The 23,201-nt window shown below is 37.3% G+C and overlaps 3 protein-coding genes across 3 annotated transcripts; 2 read left to right on the top strand and 1 right to left on the bottom strand.

Annotated features, from left to right (window-relative positions):
• The first annotated feature begins 1,001 nt into the window (after positions 1-1,001).
• On the top strand, positions 1,002-9,318 carry LOC108156684 (nuclear export mediator factor NEMF homolog). Its single transcript, XM_017288323.2, has 5 exons — positions 1,002-1,253; positions 1,323-2,064; positions 5,904-6,775; positions 6,834-7,925; positions 9,026-9,318. The coding sequence occupies exons 1-5, from the start codon at positions 1,198-1,200 to the stop codon at positions 9,222-9,224; spliced, it is 2,961 nt and encodes a 986-aa protein (XP_017143812.1). The 5' UTR covers positions 1,002-1,197; the 3' UTR covers positions 9,225-9,318.
• Positions 9,319-9,411: 93 nt separating this feature from the next.
• On the top strand, positions 9,412-17,920 carry LOC108157002 (FERM domain-containing protein 8). The gene is made up of 11 exons (XM_033388684.1): positions 9,412-9,810; positions 11,566-11,930; positions 11,988-12,616; positions 14,457-14,623; positions 14,689-15,035; positions 15,102-15,263; positions 15,315-15,503; positions 15,958-16,087; positions 16,186-16,284; positions 16,349-16,499; positions 17,566-17,920. Exons 1-11 carry the CDS (start codon positions 9,787-9,789, stop codon positions 17,694-17,696), a joined length of 2,394 nt encoding a protein of 797 aa, XP_033244575.1. The 5' UTR covers positions 9,412-9,786; the 3' UTR covers positions 17,697-17,920.
• A 958-nt stretch (positions 17,921-18,878) lies between these two features.
• On the bottom strand, positions 18,879-20,275 carry LOC117187351 (endoplasmic reticulum junction formation protein lunapark-B-like). The gene has a single exon (XM_033389821.1). It carries the CDS (start codon positions 20,218-20,220, stop codon positions 19,120-19,122), a length of 1,101 nt encoding a protein of 366 aa, XP_033245712.1. The 5' UTR covers positions 20,221-20,275; the 3' UTR covers positions 18,879-19,119.
• Positions 20,276-23,201: the final 2,926 nt, after the last annotated feature.

Here is a 23,201-nt window from a genome sequence, read left to right as displayed (position 1 = left end):
GGCCGAGTCTGCCAGGCTGAAGTTGCAAGTGTGTGGCGAATAAATGGCAGACGACTGACAACAAAGAACAAATATTTCTATGTTCTGTAAATGCATAGTTTTAATAATGAGTTTTTTTTTTGTCATTATCGAGTTGGATCTGGACGGATTATGTAGCTCCAGCACCTTTTCTGACAAAAGATCGACAAAGAGCGACTCGATTCACAGAAGGAACTTCACAGGAAGAACATGAAATGAGGCAGGAAAAGATGATCGACGACCTCAATAAACAATATTTTGCGATTGCAGATCGTATCTGTTCTGCTGAATGATTAAAATCACCAGAACTGTTGCTGCTATCGGGCTGTTCGCATATTTTGCTGTTAACCACGGCCGAAATAATTGCTACATCTTCATCATCCATTATAAGAACCAAAAATTAATAAATCTTCCGCGCATTTAATGCACTTGCTATTGTGATCAGCTGTTTTTGACGGATGGCGGATGGTGAAACTACGTTTCACATCTGTCAAAAAAACCCAACCATTCCCCAGGGATGGGCTCAGTGTGCAATGCCTATTACGCTTGATCGCTGGTCTCCTTCCATATTTGTTGTGCCTGCGCTGCTTGTTCTACAGCGAAAGATTGAATATAACTGATTTCCTTCTTTTGACGCGAAATACTAATGATTGTTTTTCTAGTATTAATACGAATTTACTTTTCTAGTAATTGTTACTCAAATTATTAATATATAATAAATTTAAAAAGGAGAATAAACATATTTTTTTCTGTTCTGAGTACAGATATTTTTAGTTCTTGTATAGACAATAAAATCGGCAATTCTTTCATTTCAACTCGTGATGTTTCAGAATTCAGACTAGAACTTCGTTATTGTTATTGTCAGCTGTTTCACTTCAGTCCGAAATTCCTACCACTCCACGTTATATCTGCTATTGAACACATTCTTAGCTTGTTATCAATTTCGTTACTTGTCTCAGCTATCGATATTTATTAAAAATAGGTTCATCCCTAAATACACGTAAAATAGCATTAAAGAAAAAGTGTTCTAAATTTACTTACGGGAAATTTATCATATAGGGGGACCGAATTTGGTCAAAATTATTGAATTAAATAGTATTAAATACACTTAATTCAATCCCTAAATTCACGAAGAATTCATATTTCGATTCATATGACATCTGAGCGCTTTCTGGAGCTATGAAGACACGTTTCAGTACTTATGATATAATTTGCGGAGTCGCTGAACTTCAAAAGTAGGCATACAACTAACGTACACACGTTATGTTTATTTTTATTTTATTAATTTAAATTTTTTATTATAGGTTGGTCGGCTTGCGAGTAAATCAAATATACGACATTGATAACAAAACGTACCTTGTCCGCCTGCAAGGAAATGGAGCAGTTCAGAAGATCACGCTTTTGATCGAGTCTGGTATTCGCTTTCACACAACCAAGTTTGAGTGGCCCAAAAATGTGGCTCCTTCTGGCTTCAGTATGAAGTTAAGGAAACACCTAAAAAATAAGCGCCTGGAAAAAATTAGTCAATTGGGTGTGGATCGAATAGTAGATTTTCAATTTGGAAGTGGCGATGCAGCCTATCATGTTTTACTTGAACTATACGATCGCGGAAATTTGATTTTGACGGATTTTGAATTAACAACACTTTACATCCTTCGGCCACACACAGAAGGGGAGAATATACGTTTTGCTGTCCGTGAAAAATATCCCATTGAACGTGCTAAGCATCAAGATGACGAATTTTCGCTGGACCTTTTAGCAGACCTACTGGAAAAAGCCCCTCCTGGCGAATATTTGCGACAAATATTAATGCCGGTTTTAAATTGTGGCCCTGCAGTCGTTGAGCATGTTCTTCTTTTACATGATTTAGAAAATCGTGTAATGCCACAGGGGACCACTTCAAACGTAGATGGGCTAGAACAGAATTCAAAAAAGGCCCAAAACTCAAAAAAACAACGAAAGAAGCGAAACCTACAAAATGCCAAATCGGAAGTAAAGTTTTTTGACATGGTAAATGATCTACCAACTCTAAAAATGGCTGTAAAGGTAAGCATACTTGGGTTTTTCTACTGAATGGCGGGATTGATGTTTGTTTAGTTGAGCTTTTTCAATAGCTTATTTTTCGATTTACTTCTGAATACACATAAATTGGGGCTCCCGTTTTCACATTCCGTTGGCGAAATGAAAGGTAAACGGCTTTTTATACAACGAAACGAACCTTTTGAAAAGGAAAAAAATAGATGACCTATTGATGCATTAAAATAGTCTTGCCACCTATATCAGGGAATTTTAACTTTTGCTTTCTTTATAAATAATTTTATTTTAACCCAAACTTTAATTTGGCTCTAAAAAAATTGGCCAGGGCAACAACAATTTACGTTTTGGTGCAAACAGCAAAAATATGTGAAAACTGGAGAACCTTAAAACGAAACGTTTTGGCGGAAAACGTAATCCGCAAAAGTAAATGAAAAACGAAGCCTGCCTGATTTAATAATAATTCAAAGTGGAGTATCATGGATAATAAATATAGCGGCAGAAAAATATCGAAAGTTTTGCGGATGTATAGCAGGGAACGTTGTGAGTTGCTGCGGAGACCGCAACTCTACATTTATACCCGATACTTAGTCAGTGTGGCTCTCCTCCGGCAGACGCCGCAAATATTAAACGACACGATAAATAGTGCGTGCGAGAGACACAGAAAATCAGTCTGAGCGTGTGGCCAGTCGCTGCGTAGCCACTGCAAATTGATTTGTTGCTTTTGGCTATAAAATAGATTCGATCTGATCAAGATTCAACAATCTGATAGATATGGTCATTCTCTATGATTGTGCGTTTTTAGTTTTCTCGAATCTGCAATATTGTGGATGCAACAGATTTTAGTCCTTTGTGTGGGCGGAAGGGGGTGGCGCGAAATTTTGAGATATACGTCTTATAGTGAGATCTAACAGAAGTGCGGAAGGGGATGTGGCGAAATTTTAAGATCAAACGGTCAAGGTCCGATATCACAGGAGTGTGGATACCAAATTTGGTTGCTCTGGCTCTTATAGGTTCTGAGATCCTTGAACTCACATTTTGCAATTGGCAAAACCGACCATGAAACCTGTGTGTTAGAGAGAGATAGAGCGAGAAAGAATGAAATTGTTTTCTTGATTCTGACTATAATAATTATACGATCTGGTTCAGATTTTACACTCTAGAACATAAAGTCATCCTCTACGATTCTGCGTTAGTTTTCTCGTATCTTTGAATTTGTGGATGCCACAGATTTTCGCCCTTTGTGGGGGCGGAAGTGGGCGGGGCAAAGTTTTTAAATATATTTGTAGCAGTGACATATCACAGAAGTCCGGATATAAAACGTCGTTGCTCTAGCTCTTATAGTCTTTGAGCACTAGGCGCTGATAGGGACGGACAGACGGTCAGACGGGCGGACAGACAGACAGGGCTCAATCGACTCGGCTATTGATGCTGATCAAGAATATATAAAGTTTATGGGCTCGATAACGTTTCCTTATGGGACTTACACTTTTTTACATCCACTATCCCCACAAATGTAATATTCCCCTATACTCTCCTTGAGCATCGGGTATCATTACGTTGGCTACAACCTTAATGAAGTCATGGCTATTCCCTAAATTGCATGAGGTTTTACTTCGTAGAATTCCTGGAATTCTTTAAATACCTGCGTTCTTTTGGAACACTATGTCTAATTAGGTGCAAGGAATGTCATGTAAATTTTAAATGAAATAGGCTGGTGTCCCCACTTAGCTTGATTTAAACTATTGTGAAAAAACGAATCCCGTTCCGGGATATTGTGCCAATTTCCTGTGTTATTTGGGCACCTTGGATCGACCAATTTTAATGTCTTTTGCTATTTTCGAATCTGGACAGCACACCCAAAGTCAATGAACGATGACGATGAACATGAGCGTATTCCGCGTTATGGTCTTGCTTACTGTGTAATGTTTTTTCGTTCGTGAAGCCATCTATATTCAACTGGTTTTGTTTTGCCCCTAGGTTTCTGGAATGTAGAGCCTTTTTCTCCTGTTTTCGGAGGCTATTTAAATGGTTCATCAGGCTTTTGTAGATCCATTTTTGTTTTGAAGCAAGGAACACTTGTCTAATGATGCTGACAAAAATTTGCGTTTTGCCTCAGCAACGCTAAAACAATATTCAAATAATGCGGCTGTCGCTATAAAATGATGTACCAACTCACTTCTTATTTTCCACGTGCGAGCTTGTTTTGGTCTTGGCCTCGTCGTGTGTGTGAGGAGACGGCTCAGTGCAAGTTGCACTTTTTATACCCGATACTCAAAATGAGTACAACCATAATGACTATAACCAAATTTTGTATCCGAAATCCTGTGATATCGCACATTTACAAGTGTATTTCAAAATTTTGCTCGCCCCCTTCCGTCCCCACAAAGGACGAAAATCTGTGGCATCTACAATTTTGAAGATACGAGAAAACTAAAGTGAAATTTTAGTTCTACTATAGAGAATGAATTTATTTACCAGATTTCCGATTCTTCCGATCTGGATCAGATAAGATTATTATTATAGCAAGAAGAAACGTATAAATTTTCAGTGGCCACTCAAGGCGTTCCACGCGCGGCCTTAGCTGCGACTCACAACGTTCCCGCTCGTTTTGCTTAGGAACCTACATATAATGCATACATATATAATTAACTTACAATGCATAATTCTAGGTATGTATTGTTCTTTGCTTACTTGTCCATCTTTTACAATTCAACTTAACAATTAACAACAACCGACAACCAAGCGTTTTACCGATGGGCATAGGGGGTCCAATGACTGACATAAAAAGTATTTATTCTATAGGTCAGTCATAAGCAAAAAATCGTTAGTTTCATTAAAAAACTGCAAGGGCTCTAGCAAGTGCTAGAGCGTCTGTGTTATCACACTAGATCAAGTACTAGCAACGCCCCCTTCCGCCACAAAAAGATCGAAAATCTATGGCATCCATAATATTGAAGATATGTGGTACCAAAAGCACAGAATCATAGAAAATGGCCGTATTCACCATTGCGGAATTTGACTTAGAGCGGATCATTATTAAAGCCAGAAGGAACAAATTAACCCCAGATCCAACCCATCCCAAATCTTGTCGCTCAGCAGTTTAATCGTCGTGCTCGATTCGTCTCTTCCGGTGGGCGTCAGATGCCGCTTGGTGATTTGAGTCGTTCCCGTGGCTCCCACGGAAGTTGATGCGTGACTGCAGCTTTTCTGCATCTCCTTTACCTCGTCCACTTGAACCGCCTCCTCCTTTGGTGAAGAGTGTGCAGGGATTCAATGTAGTATTCCGCACCATTGTGCGTAGAGCGTTTCGGGGTGGACGCTCCAGAGGGTGGACCCATTCTGTGCAGCACAGAAACCTGGACGTCTTTTGGTTTTTCGACATGCAACCTGTGTTTTCGTTATCGGCCCCCAAATCCGATCCGCCACTTTTTAGTTGAAGCTAATAACTGGAAAAGATAATAGTTTAAGCGGCAGAAATTAGATCTAGAGTCCAGAACTCTGCAGTCATTTTGTATTTGGCTAAAATTATACATTTTCGTTCATAGTATTACATAAATACATAAATATTACATACATACATACAGTGCCGCTCAACTGAATAGGTTCAACAATTTTCCAAAGTCAAACCGCTATATCTTTTTAATCAACTTACCGATTTATATGAAACAATTTTTTTTGGATAGATTGATTCATTGTTAATAAAGCAAGAAAGTTTGTGGTTTCCAGGACACGTTTTTAAAGCTATTTATTAATTTTTTCAAAAACATTACAAAAAATGCCTTTTATTCTAGCTCAACCGAATGTGTTCAGTGTCATAATAAAAGTCAATAATTTCAATTTATTTACAGAAAGCGTTGAATCTTATTAAAGATGGAAACAATGGTGAATCCAAGGGATATATTATTCATGTAAAAGAGGAAAAACCAATTGAAGACGGAAAAATTGAATATTTTTTAAGAAATATCGAATTTCAACCGTTCCTCTTCGCTCAATTCAAAGATAATGAATTTTCAATGTTCGAATCCTTTTTGGAAGCTGTCGATGAGTTTTATTCGACTCAAGAATCGCAAATGATTGATATGAAAACGCTGCAACAGGAACGTGAAGCCTTAAAAAAGCTTTCCAATGTAAAAAAGGATCATGCAAAGCGACTGGAGGAGCTAACTAAGGTTCAAGATGATGATAAAAAGAAAGCCGAACTAATAACATCTAATCAAAGCTTGGTAGATAATGCTATTCGGGCCGTCCAGTCTGCCATTGCAAGTCAATTAACTTGGCCAGATATCCATGAGCTGGTTAAAGAGGCTCAGACAAATGGTGATGTTGTTGCTAGTTCGATAAAACAGTTAAAATTAGAAATAAATCATATATCTTTGATCCTCAGTGATCCATATGCTAGTCAAAACGAAAAAGACTGTGAAGATTTGACCGTTGTGGACGTGGACTTAGCTTTGTCAGCGTGGGCTAATGCTCGACGCTACTACGACTTAAAACGTTCAGCAGCTCAAAAAGAACAGAAAACTGTTGATGCTTCTCAAAAGGCGCTCAAATCTGCCGAGCGTAAAACGCAACAAACGCTCAAAGAAGTAAGAACTATATCCAACATAGTTAAGGCACGAAAAGTGTTCTGGTTTGAAAAGTTTTATTGGTTTATAAGTTCGGAAAATTTCTTAGTAATTGGGGGAAGAGATGCGCAGCAAAATGAACTGATTGTGAAAAGGTAAGTAGATTCTGGGCAGTGTTCTACACAGACTTTTTAAGTGTACTTTACATTTTAGATACATGCGTCCGAAAGACATATATGTGCATGCCGAAATTCAAGGTGCTTCCAGCGTTGTTATACGGAATACAACTGGAGAAGATATACCTCCTAAAACTTTAGTAGAAGCCGGTTCTATGGCCATTTCATACAGCGTTGCTTGGGATGCCAAAGTTGTTACAAATTCTTATTGGGTAACCAGCGACCAAGTTAGTAAAACTGCTCCAACGGGAGAGTATTTGGCAACGGGCAGCTTTATGATCAGAGGCAAAAAGAACTTCTTACCCTCTTGCCACCTCACGATGGGACTTAGTTTACTTTTTAAACTAGAAGAAAGTTTTGTAACACGTCATTTGGGAGAGCGTAAAGTTCGAAGCATAGATGATGCTCCCTTCGAAAATAGTTTCAAACAAAACGATTTAACGGATATGTTATTTAATGAAGTTAACGAAGATTTGGAAACGCGGCAGGTTGTGAGCATACCTGAAGAAGATCACAGAAATGATAACTCTGACTTTCCCAATACTGAAGTAAAGATTGAGCATGACACTGGTCGAATAACAGTTAAACCAAACTCATTAAATGTAGAGGACAAACCAATTACCGATGAGGAAACATCCATTATATTAGCTGGACCAAGTCGCAAAAAGCAACAAAATGCCAAAAAAAATAGAGAAAATAAAGCCCGATCGTCCCACCCAGAAATAAAGCTATCAGATAAAGGATCCTTAGATGCAGAACCAAGTATCTCATCCCAAGTTAAGCGAGGTCAGAAGGGAAAAATAAAAAAGATGAAATCAAAATATAAAAATCAAGATGACGAGGAACGTGAAATCCGTATGATGATACTTAACTCGTCAGGGAAAGGAAAAGTGTGCATCAATACTAGCAAAGACGTTGAAAAATCTGTTTCCGCAAATGAAGAAGAAAAGCCTAAGAAAATTGTCGTTCTCAATCCTAAAAACCAAATGGAATTGGATGAAAATGATGATATGCCTGCTGGAGCTGACATGGATATACTGAACAGTCTAACTGGACAGCCGATTGAAGGCGATGAGTTACTCTTTGCCATTCCAGTCGTTGCTCCATACCAGGCATTGCAACACTATAAGTAAGTTATTCGATATTTTACAAAGGTTTGAAAGCATGAACCTTGCAATTTACCAATCGTAGAATAAGACTACGTAAAAATTAAATTTTAGAATACTCAGTACTCGATGTACATGCATATGTAGAAGGAAGTTGGAGAAATCCTTCCTGCTTGGAGAAATGAGCATTTCTTCGGATTTAGTTGTAGTCCAGCTTTCTCGATCCGTTTAGCGTTGAACGCAGTTTTTTCTCTTCGTTATCCATCTCCGCTTGCCAATAGCCGCTTCGTAAGTCCAAGGTCGGGAGCTATATCGCGACAGATAGGGAATCCAGGGAATCGTCTATTCTTGAATGAATACATCATTTAACTTCCGATAATCTACGCAAAATCGTGTACTGCCATCTTTATTTTTTAAGTAGTACACTATAAAACTCCATGGGCTAATAGACGGTTTTATTATTCCATTCCGACCCATTTCTGAATTTAACTCTCCTGCTTCTTCCCTCTTGGCTAGTGGAACCCTACTTGGTAGCTGCCAAATTGGTCCTGTAGTTCCAGTGTCAATGTTATGCCTAACCAAAGTAGTCCTTCCTGCTACCTTATTAAGTGTAAAAATTTGAACAACAAGGAAGAAGCTTTTATCGTTTGAGATTTTGATAGTAGATGAACCCAATTTTGTATCTGTAATCTTTTCTAAAGGCTCAGGTTCCATACGATAAGTATTCATTTGAGATTCATTTGTTTCGCAGTCTACAACCATCGTAGCCTCTTGACACTGTCCAATTAGTTCTCCCTTTTGGATAATTTGATTCGTTCTAGTATCTGCCCATATTCGGTATAAGGGAATTGTGTCATAAAAACGCTAAATGCTTTTGAGCAATAAAAACTAGGTGTAGCGAATTTCGGTTTGGCTGTTGTCATGTTGTTAAAAGGTGAACCCTTTGATCTCTCTGATCTTTGATCTCTTCATCCAAACGCTGAACTGATTCTGAGTTATCCTGGAGTTTTTCTTGTCGACGTTGGCCCATTTCTTTTTAATTATAGTACATATTTATGTATATTTAATCAAATTTGTGCGCGAACTGACGGTAATGGGCAATTAATTTTGTTCTTTGTTGCAGATTCAAAGTGAAGCTCACACCAGGTACCGGAAAACGGGGAAAAGCTGCGAAATTGGCACTCAATATCTTTGCAAAGGAGAAGACTTGCAATAATCGGGAAAGAGATTTACTGAAAAGCATAAAGGAGGAGTCCCTGGCCAGAAATATTCCAGGAAAAGTTAAAATATCGGCTCCACAACTACAAAAGTTGAAAAAATAAAATATGTACATATTTATATAACTTTGTTAATACAGTAAAAAAAAAATAAACGGGCTCGTCTGTTTTAAAAACTGTTTTTTAACAGACATTTAAATATTCATAGCTTCAAATATATATATTGCATGAAGCACAACAGCAAAATCTATCTATCTATATTATCAAAGAGCTATACAGAGGGGTAATATTGATTTTGGTAACTGTTGAGTCCCACCATTATCGATAGTCAGTCTCTGACCAAAGCAAAAACATACATATATACAGAAAATTGTGCGCATGCGTTTAATATAGACTGAAGTTTGCATGTGTTTGTTTACCTCGTTTGTCTGCTTTAAGGCAGGAATTGTATAAGTACATAGATATTTGGGTGCTAAGTTGCCTTAGTTGGCATTTTGTGTATAAAAAGGCTTATAAAGTTAATGTCATCGTCACATTAGTTTCTTCAGTTAAAGTCTTCCATGAATAAAGCCTCAAATTCCAAAGAAAATTTTAGAAAAAAAATTACAGAAGCTTTAGCGCGCAAGTCAGCGAAAAATGTATCTTCCAAATGAAATCCATATAACACATGTTTTCAAAGATACCCATTTATGTACGTAAAACATGTAAATTACAGTAACAATATACAGTAAAAGTGTTCATCAGAATAAACAACAAAATTTAGTCACCAAAGTTCCACCCAGTTACGATTTCTCTGTATATATTAATATACATATGTATATGATTTGAAAGTGCGTGTGCAAAAAAATATATATACATATGTATGTATGTGTGCTTACTTTTGCAGGCTTGAATTGATTTGATTGCACATAAATACATATGTCATGTCATTATTTATTTCGATTCGCAGTAGTAACATGTAAATAATTCTAAATGCATATGGGTATTTTAACTATTTCCGCATACACAACAAATAAATACATCAAAACGTATATGTATATGTATTTATGTATGTGTATTTAGTTGGTAAATATATTAAATCGCTTTTCAGTGGCGGAATTGACATGCAAATTCATGTCAATATTTTCAACACTGAATGGTCAAAAAAATACCTAATTTTTTAGTAAAAATCCAAACACCAATGTATGTACACACACAAACACATATGTAAATATATATGCGGCCGTACCGAATAACGCGCCCCGTGTTAGGTTGGCCTTCCCACCGACAGTCCCATGTCCACTAATATTGTGTTTTTTATAAGTTGTTTTTGTATATTATATTAGGCAATAATGGAATATATATATATAAATATAGTGGGTAGCTATTTGTGATAAAATAGGACGCCTGAATTAATGAGGATTAATAAACCGGCCTTTATTTAAATTTTATCTGAACTAGCCGTAAACTTTACAGATAAGTTAGCTCCGTAGTACGTATGTTTTGGCGTTTTTTGAACCGAACCGATTGCAAAAGTACATAGAACTGCATTTGATAAAGTTTGGTTTGATTATACAAGTTCCAAAAGTCAATTTCTTTTCCATATTAACGAAACTATATTTTGGGATAGATTAAATGATCTAATGATGCAAATTATATCTAAACCCGTACTCACATTTTAAAGGAGCATATTAAGTTCGTCGAAATGAATGTAATAGCCAGACGAAAGCGTTTCCGGCCCCATAAGTATATTCTTGATCAGCCAAAACGATGTTTTCAAACAGCAAGTCAACCCAAATTTTACTTTCACACTGTAATTGTTACCGTTGTTACCATATCACTCACATCGCCTGATTTTCAGCATTCAGTTAGTTCAACTCAAGTCTGTTGGAATACAGGCACATCTTCGAATTTAATTTGATTGGGATTCATGAACAAATTCCTTTCTGTCACTCTTGTTTATTATTTCATTGCATTTGAACTTAAAGCGATGGTTGAAACGCACAAAATACGCAGCTCTAATACTAAAAGGAATATTCTTGATAAGGAATAACTATCGAGTCGCTATAGCCATGTCTTTCGGTGCTTCGGTTTGCTTCAATGCAAAGTTCCTCATGTTTTGATGTAGTTTGGCAGTAATGACGGCGCACAACCTTCTTGATATATAAGGGGCAATAGTCATCATCTTATATCTATTTTATTAAACTTTTTCGACATCTTGTTTTTCATTTTTCTTTGTAAAATTTTACCAAAAATCGGACGACTATATCATACATCTAAAATACGAGCAGAATATGCGCATACTGTATACCGGCACATACTTACCCGTTGTTCAAAATCAACAGTGGGGCATACCGGCTCCACTCAAAGAGTGCAAAGAATCGGCTGACGAAGAATTTAAATTAGTTTTAACCGAAGGGAAATAATAATATATAATAAATATACATAATATTCTTTATATTATAAGAATATGGAGCCGAATCATTATTACTGCCGGAGTGCTATGCAGCAGGATCCATCCACTTCGGCAATTCCACATAATTCATCAAACAAAATCAATTATGGAATGAATTCTGGACAGGAATATACAGCATGCAGCCCTTATCAATCGCAATCTGGTTATAACTTCAAGGATACACAACGAAATGCAAACAATCACAATAAATCACTTAGTGGAAATAGCAGCATGGGAAGTCCCTTTGGGTCTGGCTGCAACAATGGTGGCCAATGTAACAAGAACGCTGCTAACGCTGGAAATTATATTAATATAATGACAGTTCCGTTGGGAACATTACAGTATAACAGAAAAAAGCTTTCTTCTCAGGACTATGAGTAAGTACGCTGTAAAAGAACAATTTCATAATCTTGAATCATAACTGTATTTTCCAGATCGCATTTATATTATAACAGTACGGATTTTAAGTGTCGTGATAACTACTACAATACTAACAATGCTGGACACTTAAACACCGGGTCAACAATAACCCATCATCAAAATCAGCAGCCACAACAGCCCAACTGCCTCCACATACAGCATGCTTTAGCACAAAATCATCACCTAAGTCATACTCAACCTATTCATCAATTGCCACCACTCTCGACGTCGACAGCAAACCCAATTAATGACTTTGATAGTTGTGGGCTGCTTCCGCCTTCAACAGAGAGTCATCAAAATAAGCCAAGTGTAGCAATGTGCGAGCAGGGAATGTCGCAAGCATCAACGTCCTTGGGCTCTGTCAATGTGCCTGCTCCTCCTATTATGTACACAGTGCATCGTGTGGTGACTACAGCTCAAATTCAAACAGCTATAGGAGGTTCATTTGCATCATCTGCAAGTGTATCAAGTGTTGTAAGCACAGGAAAAAATGAAACAGAATGTTTGCAATCAGCGCAGCTAGCTTCAGCGATGACTTCATCATCTCATGGTCCCTGTCATAGTGGGCTAACTGACATGGGAGCTAATATACTCAATAATGCAAGTGCTCTTTGTCCTATGCCAGATGTTCGAAGCCCCTCAGGTAAGAATTGTGTTCGATTCAAATTTCGTTCTTAATATTGTGCTCTAGGCAGTTATTCTTCTCCCAAAAAACTCTATTTTTCATTATTTTTATACCCGATACTTAAAAAGTATAGGCTATCAATGGCATATTAGATTTGTGGTGGAAGTGGATGGGTGTAACACCCAGAAGGAAGCGTTTCCGTTTTCAATATAAATAGCCGAGTCGATATAACTATGTGCTTCTGTTTGTTTGACGCCTAGTTCAACCAAATTTTGTGTGCAGGCTCCGGTCACACAGAGTCCGCCCCTCACAAATGGCGAAAATCTGGGACACCCACAATATTTTTAAGGATACCGAAAGCACAGAATTACAGAGATTGACGAATCTGGATCAGATCGGATAATTCTTATAGCCACAAGGAAAAAATGATATTGCAGTGGCACTATGCCTTCCACGCGCCTACTCTCCCTCTCCCTCTCCTCACCATCACATAACCTCTTCCTCGTCCAGTGTGCGCGCTCTGGCGGACGAGAGGAGATAGGAACATACATGCTGTCTGAATGCCCGATCGTTTTTATTTCGAAACAAAGTGTTAGCAAACCAAAGTACCAGGAAAACACACGTTATACAGTGAAAGTGAATGATGAGAGAAGTTGCAGAAGCAAATACTCAGAGAGAGCGCTTATGCATAGAAAAGTTTAGTGGCCAAGAACGGATGAAGGCGGTGCATACATAAAACCATAAATCTTAGTATCTGTTCGGTTAAAGATTAGACCAACCGCCGGAGCTTGTAACTTTTGTAGATGAGAACCAAGAAACGTATAGTCTTGGGGGTTCATCTGGTAGCTAGTTCTGACCATCTTTTAACCATCCAACGTCTTTGGACGTTGATATGCAATGACTTCACCATTAAGTGTCCCAAAAGACAAAAACACTTGCATCCTAATTAACTACCCGCATAGCTAAAAGTAAAAAATTTGTTCTGGACTATATACGATGATTATATACGGTCTATGATGGAAGAGGTGAACTCTAATATATTTTTGGTAGTTGATCTTCGCCTTATAAATCCATGCTGAGCTGAAGATATATACGATTTGCAGAGAACTCCAAGTCTACGCCTCAGTTCCGATGCGTCACTTTCAACTGTCGCAGGAGTGCCATCGGATGCTCTCCAGGCTAGTCTCTTTATGATCGACCTCAGGAAGGTAGTCTCCGTCCCCTATTCGGTGCCTGTTAGGTTCGGCGGAATAACCAACATCGTATAAGGACGTTCCCGTGGGGCTAGGTGATGCCTGTTTGTAAGCGAATGTGTGCCTTCATTGAACGACTAAGGAATAGAATATTACTACCCGTACTTCCTTTTTGGCCCTATGGCAGAGTTAAAAAAACCATTTCTATAAATTGAAAACTTATTTGGCATTATGTAATGTAATTCTTCTTTAGTCACAAAAATGTTTGTTTTAAAAAAATTTGCAGATCATTGTTAACCAAATTTACATATAAATATCATTTGGTTACAAATAATGGCCTCTAGCTCCAATAAACTTACCTTATTTTTAGCTTTCCCTGGAGAAGCGCAAGCCAAAATGATCGAATGATCTTGAATACAATAGATTATTATATCCGATACTCAAAAGGAGTATAGGTGCATTTTAGATTTGTGCGAAAAATGGCTGTGAGTAACGCCCAGAAGGAAGCGTTTCCGATCCCATAAAGTATATACATATGTATATTCTTGATCAGCATCAAAAGCCTGCTCACAAGCAGCGACTCCCCCTCGTTTTTGTATGCGTGGGAGAACGACCTAAAAACTTAACGACCTAAATTTAATGTCTTTATTTAATATACTTTTCAGGAGTGCTTAACAATTCGTCATTTTTACAAGCACACCAAAAATGTAACAATGGTAATGACGCCCAACCAATGACTGCACTTTCAAAACGAGTTCTGGGAACCAGTTCAACTTCTAATTTATCAAATGCTGGAAAGCCTTCATCAAGTTTGGGTCGTGCCTTACAAAACGTAAGAGATTGGTCTTTCCACCTTTTAATATAATTCACAGAATTAATTAAATTTTCACACTCTAGGTAATTCCAACATGTGTATATCTTATGTCCCGAGTTGCTGTACACATGGAGATTGAGGGTACAGCCCAATGTCCGTCTCAGGTAATGCTGGCAGCTGCCTTGGGATGCGAAGAATTAGGAATATCTAATAAATTACTGGCACAAAGCGTTTTTGGATTGTGGATGACAAGTACTCTATTGGAAATGCAACTAAAAGCACATCACTGTCCTTATATTGTACGTGTAGCATGGCCAAACCTGCTTCAGAAATTTAGTAACGGTAGCCCAAGTGATCAAAAATACGATGAACCTATGATTGTATTAAAGCGAAATGTATTCTTTTCTAAACGAGATGAAGAAAAAATTAAGTAATTTGAATTAATAATTTTTAAAAGGATCCGAATAAACTAATATTATCTATACATCATTTGTAGGGATTATAGAATTTTGGAACTACTTTATGAGGAGGCAAGGAATAATGTGCTGACCGGAAGATATATTATGGAGCCAGTGCATTCACTCATGTTAGGTGGTATTCAGGCCCGAATTGAACTTGGGCCATACAATTCTCACACCCACACTGTAGGATTTTTTCGGTAAGTTAAATGTCATTAAAAATTCAGCTTAAATTGACTCTTATATTTTAGAGAGAACCAAGCTCGGTTTTTACCAGCACTTGTTGCCAAAAGTTCGAATTGGTTGTGGCTACCAATTAGCCAAAAGAATTCCGCGGAGGTTAAACTTTTAGAACAATTTAAACGAGTCCCCCAGACAGCAACAACTCGAAAATTGATGCGTAAATATTTAGAATTTTGCTGGGCACTTCCATTTTATGGGTAAGTTAAATATTTTCGTACTCTATTATGGGTAACCTGGATACTATAACTTTTAACTTCGAACATCACTTTGTCATCATTTATAGATCATATTTATAACAGTTTTTGGATGATTTACAGTTCTTAAAGTGTAAAAAGCTATGCAATTTTATTCAAAACATATTAACACAGAGAGATAGAGTAACCAGATTTTGTTTTCGGACTCTAGTCATATCCCACCTTGCCTAAGCTTTTAGTATACCTTAGCGTTCTCATATTGCAAAAGAGTTTTCAGTATATCTCCTAAACAAAGTTTAGGTGTTTCGCAAAAATGGTGAAATTATAATTGAAGTATATTAAAGCATTGGTTTATTGATCTTGTGGTATTCTGCCTACTAACATATGTACGTGATTTCGTATTTTACTGGATTGAATCAGACTCGCAGCTTCACTAAAAGATAAACATTTTTCGCAGGGCTGCATTTTTCCACGGACAAATGGAGCAACCTGTAAGGGGTATTATGGCGTTGGTCAACCAAAAAGATATGAAGGTTCTGATTGCTGTTAATGAAAGAGGAGTTTATATAATAGACGCATACGAAAGTGTAAGTAAACTAGTAAGAAATTAAAGAACAAGGAAAAGTCGAACCGTCAATGAGGGCTGACTATAACTAATATTAATTCGAAATGTTTTATCTTATAGACATTATTGTTGGGTCTGCGATATGAGGACTTATCTTGGGATTATGCGAAACCAAGTGCAAGTGATGATACGGAATGTCTCACTTGCATATTTTTGCAGGTACACAGCTTTTCCCTAATTATAAATTATAAGAACATTCATATTAATATATATCACTATTCAGTTTGATGCTGTCGAAAACGGAATACAAGTATCGAAACTTGTGCAGGTGTTCTCAAAGCAAGCAGCCATGATTGATGCACTCATTTCACATTTTACGGATCAAATAAGGAATAAAAAACAAGAGGGAAACTTAACAGAGCCATTTCACGATGGTAAGAATATTTCAATGTAAAACAAGAAAGATTGGCGTCGTTCATAAGCTTGTTTGCAACTCGTTCATATGTCATATTTTAAGTTTGATGTATAAATATCTATGAAAAAAGGCTTCTTAACTCTTGGTTTGAATATTCAGTAAAAAAATGTTTTTTTCAAATACATTTTTCCATTTGATGTTCGTATGGCAGTTATGTGATATTCTGGTCAAAATTTTAATATCTGTTATCGAGCATACGTAAACATGTATATATGTATGTATATATGAATTTTCTTTGGTTCGCCGATCCGTTTGTGTGAAACATTTTGTTGGGATAGCTTTAAAGCTGAGAGACTAGTTTGAATAGAAACAGACAGACGGACTAATCATTCAGATTAAGAATATATAGGTAAGAAACTATTCAACTATTTTTTTTAGATATTTTTTCACAAGAAATGAGATAATTCTGTTTTGAAGTATTTCTGCAAGTAGCTTGAAAACTGAGGAACAATATTGCATATTTTATGTGAAAACATCTTAAAATTAGCCAAAGTTCAGTTTTTCGGACTTTTTCCTCATTTATATTATCATTTCCTATTAGAAATACGGATCATGATACAAGGTCTTGCACAAAGTCGCTCCCAAGTATACAACTATTCAACAAAGTTCCAGAGAAATGAATATAGGAATAGGCGATATTTTGGGGTATTGAGTTATATTAGGTACGTGTAGATATACATAGATGTATATATGTAAGGTATGTAAATATATATTCTTTATCGATTCGATATGGCCGTGTCTGTCTGTTCGTCCTTATTGATAGCCGGAGCCACCAGAGTCTTGTGAGATATCACATTTTCTATTCATATCAATTTATATCTTATGAAAAAATCATATATCAGATCGGACCAAAATGTAGAAAACAGTTTCCCATAGCTGAAAGTTTTTACCTTTAAAAACAATTTACCTAGTGGAATTGATAGTGGATTGATCTTTGGGCAATATAGTTTTGCTACTGGTATTCTAATTTTTCTTGATTATATACAAAACATATGCCAAATATCAAATTCAATTTTTATTTTCAGAGCCAAATCCTATTCAAAGTAATGGAAATGGAGTGTTATGCAATAAGCTTTCTCGATTGACTTTGGCCACCTTTGATGAAGAGGGGGGACGATGTATTGGACAAATGGGATCATTATCTATAAGCTATTAAAATTCATAGTTATTAAACAAATTACATTAAGAATGTTAAATAAAATTTCATGCATACGAGGATATTCATGATTGTTAATAACTCATATAAGAACGTTACGTAGAGACGGCTGCCAGGTTCTTTGAGAACCTGTTGAAATTATCCATAAGGATACTCATATAAGATTACTCATACATCTAAATTAAGCAAAACAAATCAATATATTACCTTAAATTCCAATTTAATACATTTGTTTTGAATTCTAATTAAGAGTAAATAGATAAACAGTCTGAATTTACTGCATTTACTGAATGCGAAACAATTTTAAAAATATTAGTTTCTTTTAAAATCTTTTATCCGCTTAGCATGTTTATCGGTATTAGCAGTAGAGAATGGTTTAAATACAATGTGTCAATGGTCGATTGGATAACGCAATGGCTTCGACTGCCACCAAATACAAATCGCCTGGACTTTGGAATGGGGATTTGCAGCAAAAGTCGCCATTACTTATAAAATTCCAGAATGTATAGTCGCTCAAAACATCATATAACGAAGCTTCGTCGTCAATGGAAAAAATACCGCAAGCTTACATTTCTGCAGCGAGCTATGCGTTTTTCGAAACGACTAGGGACACATTGACAATTTAAGAGAGAGAGCCAAAACACCATAGAAGCATAGTGCTCTTCGACTCCGTTTTGAGAGAAGATTTCCGATCTCATCCCATCCACACACCCTGCCAGTATCCCAAACCAGGCCATGCCCTTGAACCCTGGTCAAGGGCAAAAAAAAGAATCATGGGGATCCGCGGACCGAAAGAAATACACAGAACAGCTAAGCCCAGAATCAGATCAGGCATGAGATCAGGCTCACGCAAATGTGCAGCCGATTGAAAAAGTTTCGTAAAGTTTTATTTCTGAAAAAAAAATGAGTCCGATGAGTAGGGAGTAGTGACCATTACTCTATCAAAAAAATATGTGATTCTAGGAGTCAAATCAATTTGCAGTGACTACGCAGCGCCCGACGTCACTCTCAGACTGATTTTCTGTCTCTCTCGCACGCTCTCTTTGTCGTGTCGATCAATATTAGCGGCGTCTGCCGGAGGAGAGCCATACTGACTAAGTATCGGGTATAAATGTAGAGTTGCGGTCTCCGTAGCAACTCACAACGTTCCCACTCGTTTTATTTTGGTAAGTTCATAGGGAATTGGTCCCGGTTCCGCCATTCGGGAAGTCCGTCCATATTTTTTATTTATTTTTTTTTTTTTTTGCAAAAAAAAGGAGGCAGTTTAATATCTGCACTTTGACATATTTTTTTTTTAATTCAGGCTAACAGAAGTAAATCTTTCCATTTTTTTTTACCAACAAAGTGTTAAATTAGTAAACTATTAAGCAAACCATGTAAAAACTTTGCTTAACTCGCGCCTAAAGCTGATGAGGGCGATCGTTTAGGAGCTTGATGCTTCTTCAGCTTTGCTGTCGCCAGCTCCAGCAGCTTCTTCAGCTTCGGCTTTGCTGTCGACCTCGACCACTCCAGCAGCTTCCTCAGCTACAGCCTCAGTAGTTTCATTCTCCATTGCTCCTATTTCGGTCACAGTTGCTGCACTTTGGATTTTGGGATTGGCCTCAACATCCTCCTTATCGATGCGATTGTTTGAAGGTGGTGTTTGCTGATTTAGTGAGAGTCGAGGAGCCACTGGTCGCTTCTTGCGCGCTTGGTTTAAAGCATTGCAAAAGGCACAACGAAATGAAGTGAAAACATATTCATCCTCCGGCAGCATACCGTTATGGCCATCGCACTCTTTGCAGATCATGCCGTAGCGAATCGGAGTGTCTCCTACAATGAAGTCTACAATACGGTCCACTGCGCTGCGTGACCGGTTCTGATCTACCACTGGAAAATGCGTACGCCGACGCAGTTCCTGCACTGCGCCCACATTCGGAGATGCTGACGTCATCGACTGTGTCGAGCTGTTTAGATTGTTGTTGTTGACGTTGCGGTAGACGCTGCTATACGGAGTCAACAATCTCTGCTGCGTACTGGCTCCTGGCAGTCTTGCTGCAGGTTGTGGCGTTTGTTGAGGCTTCATTGCGGTGGAACGACTAAACGGCTTGTTTAACTTCCTGTCCCCGAAGCGTTCCAGGAGATTCACTGCCACCTTGTAGATCTCTTTGTCCATGACCTGCTCTAATATCTTTTTCTTCTTCTCCTTCAGCTGGGCCAGCTTATCGCCATTTTTGTTGAGCTTGCGCTGAAAGTACCACGTAAACATCTGCCGCATGAAGACGATGATAACGGGGAACAGGAGCAGCGGTACCAAGTACACGATGCGCTCTTTCCACGTCGGTGGAAAGTAAAAGCAACACCATAATCCAAAACCAACGATGTATGCGCCAATTGTGATTCCTAGAAAGTTCGTGACGAAGCTCCGCTTCCTCTCTTGAGTATTTATCATGTATTTCTCCAGGTCTTTGATCTGTACTTGCAGGGCCTCCAGAACCTCCTCCGTTGATTTTTCCTTCCGAAATTTCGACAAAACGAATCCCATCTTGGAGTTTTCGATTTTGAACTGGACGTGTTCAAACTTTAAACATTTATTTCTATATTTTGTTATTAAACTGCCCGCCGCCTTGCAATTATTTTTTGTTTGTTGTTCTTCTTTATATTATTTGTTATATGTATATGTATATATATTATTTATATGTTCTTCTTTATATTTTTATTTTTATTATTATATTAGTTATTCCTATTTATTTATTTATATAACCGCTCGTAATAATAGGATGAGGGGGCATGAATAGGCAGGCGTAGTTTAAAAAAGGTATCAATATGTAATCTTGTGAAGTTAGGATGAAAATTATAAGGAATATAATGAATTTCTAATTGTTTCGAAGAGGAGCCAACGAGAGGGTGAGAAGACTGCTGCATATGGCTGGGAGATTCAGAGTATTATGATCCGGATCTCGACACCTAGACCTGGTCCACGTCTATGTTGAGCGAAGAACCATGTACTTAGTAGGTACCAAGGTAACCAAGTCGAAGGGAAGTACATGTGATATTGTTTGTCGAGTAGAGTTCGTTTTCAGTTTTTTTTGTCTGTTATTTTTGATGTTTCAATTGTCCGAGATGTCCAAATATGAAAAAAAAAATGCACTATCTCGAAAAAAAACCATAGCAAAACAAAGACCAGATTTTAAATTTTGTTTAAAAATAAACTATTACTTGAAAAAATTATTAAACCATTTTCAACTCCCAATTATATCAATTACAGTTGTTTTGGTTCATAGCGTCGACAAAGTGTTAAATTTTGTTGAGTAGTGTAATTGAAGAATTGTGTTAATAACTAGCCGTCTGGTTCTTATCTTGCTTTCTATGATTGTGGGATAGAAATGCATACCATCCTACTTTCCAAGTATCGCTCGATATAGGACTAACTATATTGGATCGGTCGGGAAGAAGTTCAAGAAGTTAGTTCCCCATCTTCTATCTCTCGCTATGTAATACCTCTGTCAAATTTGTCCGTTCTTAGCGCTCTTAGCGCTGTTTCGTTTATAATAATAATAATATAATAATGATAATATAATTATTAATATAATATAATAGCTTGAAAACTGAGGAACAATATTGCATCTTTTATGTGAAAACATCTTAAAATTAGCCAAAGTTCAGTTTTTCGGACTTTTTCCTAATTTATATTATCATTTCCTATTAGAAATACGGATCATGATACAAGGTCTTGCACAAAGTCGCTCCCAAGTATACAACTATTCAACAAAGTTCCAGAGAAATGAATATAGGAATAGGCGATATTTTGGGGTATTGAGTTATATTAGGTACGTGTAGATATACATAGATGTATATATGTAAGGTATGTAAATATATATTCTTTATCGATTCGATATGGCCGTGTCTGTCTGTTCGTCCTTATTGATAGCCGGAGCCACCAGAGTCTTGTGAGATATCACATTTTCTATTCATATCAATTTATATCTTATGAAAAAATCATATATCAGATCGGACCAAAATGTAGAAAACAGTTTCCCATAGCTGAAAGTTTTAACCTTTAAAAACAATTTGCCTAGTGGTATTGATAGTGGATTGATCTTTGGGCAATATAGTTTTGCTACTGGTATTCTAATTTTTCTTGATTATATACAAAACATATGCCAAATTTCAAATTCAATTTTTATTTTCAGAGCCAAATCCTATTCAAAGTAATGGAAATGGAGTGTTATGCAATAAGCTTTCTCGATTGACTTTGGCCACCTTTGATGAAGAGGGGGGACGATGTATTGGACAAATGGGATCATTATCTATAAGCTATTAAAATTCATAGTTATTAAACAAATTACATTAAGAATGTTAAATAAAATTTCATGCATACGAGGATATTCATGATTGTTAATAACTCATATAAGAACGTTACGTAGAGACGGCTGCCAGGTTCTTTGAGAACCTGTTGAAATTATCCATAAGGATATTCATATAAGATTACTCATACATCTAAATTAAGCAAAACAAATCAATATATTACATTGCATTTACTGAATGCGAAACAATTTTAAAAATATTAGTTTCTTTTAAAATCTTTTATCCGCTTAGCATGTTTATCGGTATTAGCAGTAGAGAATGGTTTAAATACAATGTGTCAATGGTCGATTGGATAACGCAATGGCTTCGACTGCCACCAAATACAAATCGCCTGGACTTTGGAATGGGGATTTGCAGCAAAAGTCGCCATTACTTATAAAATTCCAGAATGTATAGTCGCTCAAAACATCATATAACGAAGCTTCGTCGTCAATGGAAAAAATACCGCAAGCTTACATTTCTGCAGCGAGCTATGCGTTTTTCGAAACGACTAGGGACACATTGACAATTTAAGAGAGAGAGCCAAAACACCATAGAAGCATAGTGCTCTTCGACTCCGTTTTGAGAGAAGATTTCCGATCTCATCCCATCCACACACCCTGCCAGTATCCCAAACCAGGCCATGCCCTTGAACCCTGGTCAAGGGCAAAAAAAAGAATCATGGGGATCCGCGGACCGAAAGAAATACACAGAACAGCTAAGCCCAGAATCAGATCAGGCATGAGATCAGGCTCACGCAAATGTGCAGCCGATTGAAAAAGTTTCGTAAAGTTTTATTTCTGAAAAAAAAATGAGTCCGATGAGTAGGGAGTAGTGACCATTACTCTATCAAAAAAATATGTGATTCTAGGAGTCAAATCAATTTGCAGTGACTACGCAGCGCCCGACGTCACTCTCAGACTGATTTTCTGTCTCTCTCGCACGCTCTCTTTGTCGTGTCGATCAATATTAGCGGCGTCTGCCGGAGGAGAGCCATACTGACTAAGTATCGGGTATAAATGTAGAGTTGCGGTCTCCGTAGCAACTCACAACGTTCCCACTCGTTTTATTTTGGTAAGTTCATAGGGAATTGGTCCCGGTTCCGCCATTCGGGAAGTCCGTCCATATTTTTTATTTATTTTTTTTTTTTTTTGCAAAAAAAAGGAGGCAATTTAATAT

Source organism: Drosophila miranda, chromosome 2 (genome assembly GCF_003369915.1).
Source record: "Drosophila miranda strain MSH22 chromosome 2, D.miranda_PacBio2.1, whole genome shotgun sequence".
Classification (NCBI taxonomy): Eukaryota; Metazoa; Arthropoda; class Insecta; order Diptera; family Drosophilidae; genus Drosophila; species Drosophila miranda.
The sequence above is the reverse complement of the archived record's forward strand: the minus strand, read 5'-3'. Positions and strand labels throughout refer to the sequence as shown.